The 13355-nt window shown below is 34.6% G+C and overlaps 1 protein-coding gene across 2 annotated transcripts in view; it reads right to left on the bottom strand.

Moving 5' to 3' along the window:
* The window catches only part of LOC121410332 (macrophage mannose receptor 1-like), a 70556-nt gene that overhangs the window by 12877 nt on the left and 44324 nt on the right, over nucleotides 1-13355 (bottom strand). For both annotated transcript variants that reach the window (XM_041602348.1, XM_041602347.1), the window contains 12 exons: nucleotides 9973-10086; nucleotides 9395-9637; nucleotides 8984-9199; nucleotides 8223-8392; nucleotides 7331-7441; nucleotides 6740-6855; nucleotides 5805-5959; nucleotides 4784-5013; nucleotides 3212-3345; nucleotides 2164-2225; nucleotides 1152-1319; nucleotides 368-397 (listed from right to left, as the gene is read on the bottom strand). In XM_041602348.1, the coding sequence (XP_041458282.1) occupies nucleotides 368-397; nucleotides 1152-1319; nucleotides 2164-2225; nucleotides 3212-3345; nucleotides 4784-5013; nucleotides 5805-5959; nucleotides 6740-6855; nucleotides 7331-7441; nucleotides 8223-8392; nucleotides 8984-9199; nucleotides 9395-9637; nucleotides 9973-10086 (1749 nt within the window). The remainder of the gene's footprint in view (nucleotides 1-367; nucleotides 398-1151; nucleotides 1320-2163; nucleotides 2226-3211; nucleotides 3346-4783; nucleotides 5014-5804; nucleotides 5960-6739; nucleotides 6856-7330; nucleotides 7442-8222; nucleotides 8393-8983; nucleotides 9200-9394; nucleotides 9638-9972; nucleotides 10087-13355) is intronic.

Genomic DNA, 13355 nt, shown 5'->3' with positions numbered 1-13355 from the left:
CTCTCTCACCTGGATGTAACTGGCTCGTTCATATAACTATTTTGTTAAAAAGGCGAAACTTTGAAATGTCATAACTTTCTTATTTTACATCCGATTTTTATCAGATTTTCAGCATTGTGCTTGTCTGATTTTTTTTTATATTGATTCAAATCAACATTTTTCTGAGGTGGATTTGACCTTTAAGTATCTTGTTCCACAAATGATCGCAAGATGAAAAACATATACAATGACTATTGCATTTTCAACAATAATTCCGCATTCCACTTGTAAATATTATCAGTACAGTATTTTCATTTTGGGATTGGTGTAACAAAACAAAATGAATGACAAAAAGTACATTTAGAAATAGGAATAAAAACAAACTTACTCGGTGGAATAGTAGTGGGTGCTTTAATCTCTGGAGAGTAGATTGAAATGAATTAAAATCATAGTAAAAATTTAAAAAAATATATGTTCTAATAAATAATGAGAAATGAAGCACAAACATACGCGCCCCCATTCTTGACAGAGTGAGTATGTTCAACAGTCTCACAGCTTCACAATACAACTTCATTCAAAGTTCAAGTATTGATCCAAACTTAATCACTAAATCTGTCATAGCACAATGAAAGGTTAGTCACATTCTTTTTTTCAATAATTTAAGTATCAACATGAAAAGATATTTGAAGCGCAAAAGTTAGAAAGATCAAAGATCAATATTAATATGAAAATTGAACACAAAACAAAACAGTAGAAATTTAAATTACAAACTCAATATAGAAGTTTTTTTTTAAACTTAAGTGCGATTATAAAAACATTATGAGTTAGTTATATAATTCGTTACTGACAAAACTTATACTGAAACAATCTCAAATAGTATCAAATATGAAAACGATTTGTTTCACACCCCGCCCCCCCCCCCCACTTCATTAAAGCATACAGTATGACAGCACTAATATATCAAACTTATATAAATCTTCATTATTAATTTCTATTCATGTAACAAGACATCGAATATTTCGTTGGTTATTTTCTGAAAAATTAATGTGAAATAAACCATGAAAATTAAGGTAAAATAAACTGTTAACATTTTAACTTCTGGTATAACTTCGAGATAGCTTTTTCAGTTGCCAATATATCTTCATTTGGTATTTCTACAATTGTATGCTTACGTTTTGGTACTTTACAGAGAAAGCTCCGTGTAGCCGAGCATGAAAGATCGTTCCATCCTCGTCCAGAGAAATACATTTCACCACAATCCTCGCTACCAGAGTAATCATTAGGTTCACCGCTTTCCCAATTAAGATACACTAAAGGTGATCCGTCACTCCACTGGAAACCTAAAATATCATTTTTTTATTTTCAAAAGTCAAAGTATTAATTACATCAACAAAACCCAGAAGTTTTAATCATTAATTAATTATAAAGAAACAAAATATATTGCTATAAATTTCCAACAACAAAATAATAATTAATAAATAATAAGTGTTTTTTGTGTGTAATGAAACTAAGATTATTTAGGGTCTTGCCTTTTGTACAAGCTTGGCTTTTTTCGGCAAGACCCTCCGTTTTACTTTCAAATACAAATGTCATATTAGGTTCTTTTTCATTTGTTAAATCATGTTCCTTAAGTCTAAGATTATGTTATATATATCTATTATGTTTTGCAGTATTTTCGACCTTATCATGTTATATTTATCATTCTTATGTTGTGAAACGGAAATCAATAAAATCAAAATCAAATCAAATAATTCCTGTATAGGAAAGCATGAATATATTGAAGGAAAGATGTATAAAAAATATTTAAAAAATTATGCCTTCCTACCTTTCACAATGACCTCCATGACCTTTGTACCACGACCCCATATCGTATTAGAATATCGGAGAATCACAACAGCAGTGTCGTCCTGGACAAACCAAATAATTTTTATTTGCAATTTTTAGTCCAGTCTGATTCTTCGGACGACCTGTTGTCCCGGTCCACAAATTTTCGACAGAAACCTCTCAGGTGTCCATTGTGATTCGATTTAGATATTAAAAGGAACTGGTGCGTTGTGTATAGTGTCAGGGTAGAAATTGCCCAAAAGACAATATTACCGCAAGGACAAGAACGGGAAAGACGCACGTACATGAAAAAAAAAATGTTGAGATCCTCATTAGAGGGAACTTTAGAAAGTTACTTACCTGACTCTCGGGACTGATCATTAAGTCCTGTCCAGAATCCATATTTAGCAGTTTCTGGGTCTCTGCATTGCATGGATGAAATGATAATAGCTCAATAATCCACAGGATGAAGATTTGAATAAATGATAATTTGTCTAGTCTACGACATTGTCTGAAACATTCAACATTGTAAAACAAATTGTTTTTTTTTTCAGGGATACATGAACAAGTGCATGTTCGTTTAGAAAATTATAATTATTGTGTGCCTCGGAATCAATGTAATAGTTGGCGCATTTATACTTTGTGCTATTATATTTATTCAGACAGACATATAACTTTGCGATAAAATTGATTTCTACAAAAGAACAACATCCTTCATTTTGCGAAATGTGGAGGATACAAGAGCGCATATACATAACATATGTGTATATATACTGAATTGAATAATTGAATGGAAGAGAACAATGGTAGGTGTAGCTTAAATCAAGGTTCCCCAGAGCTATCTACCCTTTGGAAAAATTGCCTACCATTGTTCTCTTTATCCATTTCTTTACAATATTTAAATAAAAGAGTTGCCAAAGCTGTACATGTATAACTTCACACATTTGTATACTTTCTCCCATACGTGTATTGTGTCAAAGCAATAGCTTTGATCCAGCTGAGGCATGGCGGATTGTCATTGTTCAAAACCCCTTCACCCGACAAAGGAAATTATAATTGGTATAGTATCGAAAATCTTACGGTCAATCGAATCGAGGTCGCCCTAGCAACTAACCCGTCTCTGTGGTCTAGTGGTTAAGGAACCGTCATTCAAAGCTGGGGGCCCGGGTTCGATTCCCGGCAGAGACATTTTTTTTCGGCATCACCAATTTTTCCAAAGGGTGAAATAGCTCTGGGGAACCTTGATTTCTAACCTACGCCCACAATTGTTCTCTTCATCCATTTCTTTATATGTATATATATATATATATTGTATGAAAATACTGACTTCCTGGACAATAAGGCTGTCAATTGATGTTAAACTGCAAAGCTTTTTCTTCTTCTAATATTGTATCATAAAGTGTCTTACATTGGGATGTAATGGCTGACAATGTATGCTTCCTCCTCTTTGCTTTGGAAACTGGCCAAGTCACCTCCCATTCCCCGACAATAAGTTCTGGCACTAGCCCAACTGATCTGCTCTATAGGGTTTCTCTCAAATGGCTAAATGGTAAAAAAATATGTAATTGTATCAAATAATCATTTAAAAAAAACATACATTTTATGACAACCTGAAAACTAACAGCCACGTCCTTCTTTAATATTATTTAAGCACAGTTTCCTATCATTCTGAATGTGGACACAACCCAATGTCAGCTGGTGGAGGAAAAAAATATCTGTGGGCCTATAGAATCGTGCCAAAGATAGGAAAAATCATGACTATATTTACAACTAAAAAATTACCATTGCTACACGAGCCACTGAAATATGAAAAGCTGATCGGGTTTCCGTTTCTATACTGACCACATTGTACTGAGATCAAACCTAAACATATACTAGTTATTATGATTTTTCGTGCGAGGTATAATTTGGCCACAATTGAAATTTAATTACGCGGATGCAACTATGCTTTAGTAAACCATTCTTTAAAAATTCTGCATTGGGCTTGAACTTTGGGTTATTTCATAATACATTTAGATGCTCATCAAGTCATGCACAATTATAGTGTGACTTCATGATCAGCTTTTTGAAATAGTCTTCTGCCAAGAGAAATAGGGCCTGATTCATTCAGCTGATCAGGTGTGAGGCATTCAGGTGGTCATGAAAGACACTCGTATCTTACTATATGAACATGTATGCCTTTATAAAAAAGGCATTAACGATGTTGTGTCTCGCCCACTAGTGGAAATAACCAGAAATTTCGAGATTTGCGATGGCACGCAACAGAAGTGTATCAAAAGTTCATTTAGAAAAAACTAGGATGGAATCAAATTTGTCATAAGAGAGTCTTGCATTTGAACTTTAACATTAACCTCAAAATGACCTTTGAACTTACCATGTAACATCTGACTGCAGCATAACATGCAAGTACATCTACAACCCAAGTTTGGGTGAAAAGTGTCCTGTGGTTGCGGAGTTATGTGTCGTAAGAGATTCTTGCACGTAAACTTTAACGTTGACCTCAATATGACCTTTGACCTTACCATGTGACCTCCGACTGCACAATCACAAGACTCCTAAGATTATTTACAACCCAAGTTAGGATGAAAAGGGACTTACGGTTGCGGGGTTATGTGTCATTAGAGAATCTTGCATTTTAACGTTGACCTCAAATTGACCTTTGACCTTACCGTGTGACCGCCGCATGTAGGTCTCCTAAGTACATCTACAACTCAAGTTTGGATGAAAAGTGACTTACGGTTGTGGAGTTAAGTGTCATTAGAGAGTCTTGCATTTTAACGTTGAACTCAAAATGACCTTTGACTTTACAATGTGACCTGCTGCGAGTGCACCATAACATGCAGGTCCCCTAATACCAAGTTTGGTTGAAAAGTGACTTGCAAAGTTATGTGTAATAATGTTTGTGACGGACAGACGCCATTTGGAACCCTTAGTCTCGCCTTCATCCCTGGTGGGCGAGACAACACAACCAAGGCCTTACAATGAAACAATTAGATCCGTAACCGATAGCGTTATCATCTGTACATCCTATATTTGATGGATTGGTGACGGGAGCCTGGGTATATGGAGTATCTGTTGTGCCATCGACCGGCCTCTCACAAATGTAGTTATGTTCTTTGTAGCATCTTTCATCAAACCATAAACCAGCTACATTGCTACCAGCTCCATTTCCAGCGCTTACTAAAGCCACACAGTCACCCAAATAAGGATCTAATAATCAGAATCAATGAAAATGAGTAATTTTCAGATTGTATTGTACAGTAGGCACCTATATTTCATATATATACTCATAAAAAAGTCCGAAGACTAACAATGTGATTTCACAATCAAAAGCATACAATATAACAGAGAAAGTGAATATATAGTATAACATGCAAGGACCATTATTCAACTAATTGCACCAAGAAAAAACGTATATTATGTTTCGAAATTCAATGAAATGATAACAAAATGAAATCAAATGAGTAGATTATATTAAAAAAACGTAGCCCACATAGGTACAGTTGGTCAGTGTGGTCATACCATGTAAATCATGTAGACAAGACAAAAAGGAAGCGTTGAAGTAAAAGGATGTAACATGTTGGTGAATGCCAAGTTATGAACTATGATCTTGTCCACATGTTTCATGTGGAAGCATTTAAACCTAATTGTAGGTCTTTGTCCTTTGTGTAATATTGCATGTTAAATTACATGTGTTTTGATAGAATATGTAAAATAACTCTCCCGGGTCCTTTCTGTAAGCGTTACCTACATTGTCTTCTAAAAATTCCCAATGAGTATCCCTTCGGCCTATTAATAGATCGTAGAAGACACATGCGTAACTTAAATCATTAATCTCGCCAAGGCTTTATAATTATTATGATAAACAATTTAGGGATGTCGGTAGCAGCGGATTGAATGTACCGTACTAAACGTTTATTCTCCTGCCTGTAAATGACACTATTAGGTCAAGGTGACAGTTATATTACAGAAAACCCCACATATATCAGAGCAGCTCTTACCTGGCTGAGTCGGTGCCCAAGCAGATAATGTCGGATGTGAACCATCCACCCAGAGGTATGTACCCGGAATATCAGTATCACTTAATCCAATCCAGTAGTCAAACGTGTAAAAATAGATAGCGCCCATCAATGAAGCTAAGTAGGCCTGTTCATATCTGAAATTAAAAAAATATTTAAATCATATTAACGTGTCATTGGGAAACAAGAAAAGGGTAGACATACACTCTAAAGACAAATCAGTAAAAATGACTAGTTAATAGGGTCAGCTGGATGCAACTGTTATTTTAGTCATATTTGACTATTTTCTAGTCACATTTTACTAGAACAGAGTTATTTCTGACTAAAATATATGTCAGAAATGTGAATATCAGTGATTGCCATATCAGTTGATCCCAGCTGACTACTGGTCTAGTCAATTTGACTGATTTGTTTTAAGAGTGTACGAAAGGAAGGTGTGCACCATCCGAATAGGACCCTTCCCCCCCAAAAAAAAAAGTCGAATTTCGAATTAAATACGAAATTTCAAAGTAGTTAGATTTTGAGTAAAAAAATTAGAATACCAAACTCATCACTCTGCTTTGCTGGAGTTGTAGTCGGAATATACCCCAAAATGGATCCAAGTCGCAGTCGATGATAACGTACGATTTTGATTTGAATTCGTTTTTATTCCTACAGAGACTTGAAATGGACAGGAATGTTTAGAATCTATATTCAACCATTCCAAATATTCCACTATTGGAAACTTTGATTGTTAATGTTTTATAGGTTGGAATATTAAACCAAAATGCATAAACGTGCATTTGATGTCGTAAAAAATGATATTTGACTTAATGATGGCAGTTTGGTACATTGTCGTTCAGGAAAAACTGCCACTATTTGTCAAAATCAACCATCAATGCATGCATTAATTGATAAATTAAAAAGAAAAGACTAACTTGTCATTGATGATAGCAAGTCTACCATTCTTATTCAAGCAGTCTGCTTTCGCATCAATCCAAATCTTCTGATCAGTTACCAGCTCGTAACATGAAGACATGTATTTCAACCACCCCTTCAAAAAAAGGAAAATAGTATTTATTTATATTTATACATTCATTTTATGATATATAATTACAACGTACTACCCCAAGCCAAATTATTTTTGGTTTGATTTTCATTTCTATTTATAGAAAATGCCTGCCTTTTCAGAACCCTTTATTTTAACCTTAACTCTCATAGGAAATAACGTACAGAAAACCTGTATGAGATGTCATTTGTTTTCTTGGCTTTGACCAACACTAGCCCTGACCGAACATACCACCACTAAAATCAAAAGGTCTTTGCTGTTATAACATCATTATGAACTAATTATGACAATGGTGAACAATAAATTTACTTCCTTATATCCCCCATGTTCCAAATAACCAAACTGGTACTGTACATCCCAGGCAGATATGAAATAATTATCAAATTATCCAAGATAGATTTGATGCCTAAGGAATGGGCAGCAAACTATTCAGTACATTAGTGTTCAACATTGAACTTACTATTGGGCAGCCTTCATTTTCTGGTTGTACAACATTAGAAGTTCTTTTGGGTGATTTGCAGACGCCATAATGCTGATTTCCTGTGCAAACGTTATCAAGCCATCCATCCATCTGTAGACATAATTATATATCCTTTTTTGGTGATATCACTTAATAATAGCATGCATTACAATGCCTAATTTTAATTTTCTTACTCTATTATAATGAAATTTAAAAGTAAATAACAACATGAAAGCTAGATAAATGAGCAGTTAAATTACTTTTAACCCGTGAAAGCTAAAAATAAGACCATGCGAATAGGAATACAAATCTAAATTATTAAACTTATGACGATGCAGTCACAGTGAGATAAAGGGATATGAACAGAACAGTATACGAATTAACAGATTTCAGGATTTAGATACAATGCTTATGGTTTCCTACTACATAACACATGTTCTTTATAATTTAAGTTTAAAAAAATCTCTTCAGAATTTTTCCTCATATATTTATACTTGGAAAATCTTTTGAACAAACATGCATTTTATATGTTAACTTTGCTGGCTTTCCATAGTTGCGATTTGGTTCAATCAATCGCAACTCTCTGTAAGATAGGCCTCAGGGGAAAAATTGAAATAAATTTGTGTGTTGTGTTAAATATGCAGATATTGTTTTTCAGGAATTTGCATATTTTATATGTAATTAATTAACAAAAACTATTTTCAGAATCTTTTTTAAATGCTGGCTTGAAGTTTATGTGGTAAAGCATGTGCGTGCCAAATTCCGGCGCGATAACGCGAAAGGCGGCCGAGATCAGAAGGGGGGCATCATTCCCCCCACCCGTCTTCAATACATCTCAAATAACCTAGTCCTTTTAGGGTTAAGGAATATTAAAAGATGTTGTAGAACTTACATCAATATTATGGACGATACAGTCGTCATCATTTTCAGTATTCTGAGGCTGTCCAGCTGCCCATTTTGTATAGGTTATCTCACTACCGTCAGTCCAGGCATAAGTACCTTCACGATCCATATCATTCAATCCTAACCACACTGAACTTATCCTTGTAGTCCCAGTATTGCCTGTTAGATAAATAGCATTGCTCCATTGGTGAATTCAATTTGTCGATATTGCATAAAACACATAAAGAATATAATATGCATGTATACAGCTAGGATAGATAATTCACAGAAGATAATCAAAATGATATACCCGTAGTCATTTGGAGCCATAAAAATACCCACTCACTTTCTTTGATAAATGGAATAAACATGAAATTTTGAAATAGTAAGGTTATTGTCATAATTTGTATTGATTGATGTAGTGTCATTTTTTGTCAAAGTTTATATCAGAATCCTCGTTTATTCGTTGATAATCCTAATCTGCTTCAACGGAAATATTGTATTACTTCAATGGATAAATCGGAGAAAAAAAGAAGGTTCTTTTCACTACTATCTCTGGTAAATCATTAAGCCATGCGGTGCTTCCCTAACTTGTAATAAATTTTGATTTGATTCTTTAAGAAATATTCAGGTCCAATTCTTTGAATTTTATTTGAATTCCCTACCATCTGATCATCATTATCATGTTACCCCTAGCATAATTATGACCCCAATCTGTGAATCGTCTTTAAATGTCTTTTAAATCTTTCGATAGGATTGAACTATTCTTACCAGTCTGCATTAGACTTGTAACAAAGTTCATTTCACTGGCGTCGGCGATAGATACCAGGTCAGCACTTCTAAGTGCACACACATCCTGCATGCCATTGAAAGATGATACGGAAGTAACCAAGGAATAACAGTAGCTGCGGTAACCAGTCTCAACCTTATTACACCCATACGAAGGATCGATGGTAGTCGGTACTTGAACTGCAGGACCGTTGAAGTCTAAAGTATTGGAAAGAAGGTATTGTGACTATTACAAGTAATTTAATTGAGACGAAAAACATGATGCAATTAAAATGATACCGTTTGCCTGCATAATTATGAAATATGAAAAAAAATATAGCAGAAAATGAATACAAATATATTCGGTAAGATGTATAAAGACATAATAGTAATGTGTTTACTTTAGTGGCATACCTCGTTCATAGTAATCATACGGATCTTCAAACTCGGGCACTAGATCTGCATTGTCCGAGTATTGATCAATAGCAAGTAGTGTACATTCACGATTCTTTCGATAGTAGTTGAAAGATCTGCAGTCTTGACCAGCACTATAACAAAATATAGCACAGTCCTCTGGCCAAACGTTTGAGATTGGAGTAGAGGATGTTTCGTCCAAACGACTGTTTGGAAACACTTTAAACTGATCCGTAACGAAACCTAATAAAGTGAGAAAATGAGGGGGAAATTTTTAATCAGATATGTCAGACAAAGCCGAAAATCATTAAAACATGAAAAAACACAATTTATTCGGTTTTTATCAGTAGTCTATGAAACAATTCAATATTTGGTTGTTGTCATCGCAACAATTAAGAATAAACTACACCATGGAAGTTTCTAAATAAAAAGCTCCTTTTAAAGGCAAATTTCGTTATATCTATGATTTTTTAACTCAGAAAATGAAATACTTGAAAAGAGAAAGGATGATAATCTTTTTTATACAAAGGTTGATATACAAAGAATGTGATTTCGCGATAATTTTAAAGGATACTTACTATTCCTCTTGCATATATATCCAGCTGTATATTCACCATTATGGTCATTCCATTTTCCGGTTTCACTCAGCATTTCAACATAATCTTCACCGGTATTGTAATCGTTTGGTTCCCCTAAAGTGAAACATGATAATATTAAGTGTTAATATCATGGTCCAATATGAAAATAGTCAAAGTAATATTCACAGATATTACATATTTTGATCTAAAAAATATTCAAGAAATATTCATAGTCACCTATACCGCATATTTTTTATATATAATATATACATTTATTTTTACACTCATACTATGATTGTTAATCATTATCATAAGTGCATCACTTGTTTTTAGATTATATTGTGGTGATCATATTTCATTATCTGGATTATACATTTCATAATCTGTCGTAATTTCCCCCGCATTTAATTGACATGGACCAGACTTTAGTAAATCATAACAATAAACAGCTATGGCTCAATCATCTTGCCTAGAGCTTTCTGCAAGCCACTTCTGCCAATTGAATGACCCACCCAGACCAAAAGGGAAATTAGAGAACCATATGAAAGCTTCTATAGTACATAAGACAGCATTGCAAGCTTCATGCGTTTCACCACTTACCAGCTGAGTATTTTGCTTGAGAATAGCTCCAAGAATTATCCGGCTTTGATAGTTTACAGGTTTTCTGTGCTTTTCACTGGCATTAAGGCCGTGACATCATCTTGTTGTGTTAGAGGCGTTGTGAGTTGTTTGTATAAAAAGTGATTATTTTTTCTGCTTTTCAGATTACACACTTCCTTTTCTCTACTTTTGTCATAATACAAATATCCTAAACGTCTTTTCCAAACGAATTAATCGCATGTAAACCCTAATGAATAGTTGTAGGTTTCCATTCATTTCAGCACTGAATAACTGTTATTGTCATTTTCCTCTGCAAATTGATGAAAAAATCGAATTCATAATCTGGAAATAAACAAAAGTTATCTATGGTACAATTACCATACCACATATATTTTACCAAACCCATTCCTTAACTGATCTACTGCGGACATAGCAGTTTTTTTATTACATCTTTTTTCTCAACAGTTTGATATTTCTTTTTTTTTACAATATAACACCTACCTTTGTAATCGTATGTAACTACATTCATCAAATTTACTTGACATCCGAAGTATAAATAGTGTATTTTTCGTATTCAAGTTGATATCGTGTAGTTCATTTGCTAACGTATCGTTTCTACTTACAAACGTATTGAACCACAACCATCCAAACATCACAACGTGATGACACGTAAATTTAGGCCGTTAAAGAAGTTCGTAAGCCTGTTGTCGAAACTCGTTAATTTGTGTTTTTTCCGAAATGGGAAGTTCACCCTTAAAAAAAGGAGAATCCATTAAAGATTAAGAAAGTTTTTAAAATTAAAATTTGTATTTTTGGATATGTAATACCATAAACGAGCAGCTGTCCCACATGTCATTTAAAATGAAAAAAAAAACAAATTTCTTCCTTTTTTAATGATTCGTGATGACTTATTTTTGTTTTCATTTTAGAAACGGGTGTGAAATGTTTTATTGATGTGATGAAGATTAATACAAACCATTTGATGATAAGCAAAGCTGCTTGCATTATGACGTCCCAAATGGAATAATTGAAATAGGACTACGAATAGCTCTTTGATGGATTTTTCTCAAACTTGGGGCAATATTTCTTTATTATTTCTCTGCTATTTTTACACTAAACTTTTTGTCAGGGTGAAATTAAAGAAAAATATTCAGGTGTCAAGCAATTAAAGATGCATACCAGTTAATTGTGGTGATGATCACTCTAGGCGACAGCCTTATACTTACCCACCCAATCACCATGGTTGCTTTACTGCCGCCGTGCACAGTAAAATCAAGGCCTGTGGAATGTACGTAACTCACTCTATGAGCTGATCCTTCCACAGAATTTGGAGATTCCTGGAGTCCAGATTAACTACTTCCATGCAAATAGCCGAATCGATATTGCCTCATCTATTACTATCCCATAAAATTATTTCATTTCACTAACCGATCCATATGAAGTCCATTCGGAGACTTATTTGAGCACTGTATTCCCCTCTGTTCCTCATCTTTTCTTGCTCTTGACATTGCACGGCTTGTCGAACTACATCAATTTTTGTTTAAAGAGGGCGCGCGATTTATATTCATATAAAAAAGATGACAAGAGAAAGAATAGGCATCTAAACTACCTTACGACGTAAAACATTATGCGAAGTCCGTAGAGTGACCAATCTTTTCGTCCTATATAGACTTTGGTAGACCGTATTGTTGACGTTCGGTGTGCATGTGTGTGTGTATTTTGAGTTTTGTCAGACGTGTATCAATCAGATATGATTATTTACGTCTGGACCGACCTTTAACGTCACTATCCGGAAGGCGTGACCAGGGCTCGAACCTCTGCATCAATTTGTAACTTCCCAACAGCTTGGATTACAGGCGCACGCCTCAACGCCTAGCGTGTGGCGTTATAGCTTGTACTGCTGGTTTCGTTCCAGGTTCGTATAGTGCTTTCTATTTTTTTAAATAGTCATCATTTTATATTATTTTAAAAAAGTGTTATCATCGCCAATAATAATATTCAATTATATTTATGAAGGTATTCCATTTATTGGTGCCCATAATTAGTCAAGTAATCATAAAAATTGCGTATTCGAAGAATTTAGACACGGTTATAAAATTACCGAGGAGCTGAATCAAGGTTGTGAAATTTATTATCGCCACCAACGGGCTTCCTTGTATTTCCGTAGAAGAGACATGCGAAGTCACTTTCCAGGCCGAGGTAAGCGAATTTGCTATTTTATTTCGATTTCCAATTACAATACAAAAATTATGATTATATTGCTACTTACCGGAAAGAGCCCCAATGAGTAGCGAGAAGGAGTTTCGGCAAATATTACTTCTGCAATGAAGCGTTGTTTGCCGACTACTTAGAAATCCAGGTTCAAACGCGGAACGGTGTACTAGGTTAGTGTACGTACTAGTGTGAGTGATACTTCCCTGTGTCGATAAAATGTGACTACTCACGCGCATTTGGGCCCCCCTAGCTTAGAACTAAGCATTCATATCAAGAATCAAAGAAAAAATATTTTTGTTCAACCTTTATACTCTAATGAATGAACTAATGTTTAACCGGTACTCACTGGTTCTTTTGTTTTATTTTCTGCCAATTTCCCACGGTTTTGTCCCGGGGGGGGGGGGGGCACTTACGTTGACGAGTGGATACCATGCGCGACCAAAAAAACACGTAAAGAGGATCTCCTTTTCACGATAGGGCACGTTACGTACGTAACGTGATAAGGGTGTCAAAAACACAAAAATAATGAAAAAAGGGTATCTATTTCGCTAGGAAAATTACGTGTTTAG

This window comes from Lytechinus variegatus, chromosome 3 (assembly GCF_018143015.1).
Source record: "Lytechinus variegatus isolate NC3 chromosome 3, Lvar_3.0, whole genome shotgun sequence".
NCBI classification, from domain to species: Eukaryota; Metazoa; Echinodermata; class Echinoidea; order Temnopleuroida; family Toxopneustidae; genus Lytechinus; species Lytechinus variegatus.
Note: the sequence above shows the minus strand (reverse complement) of the source record. Positions and strands in the feature narration are given on the sequence as shown.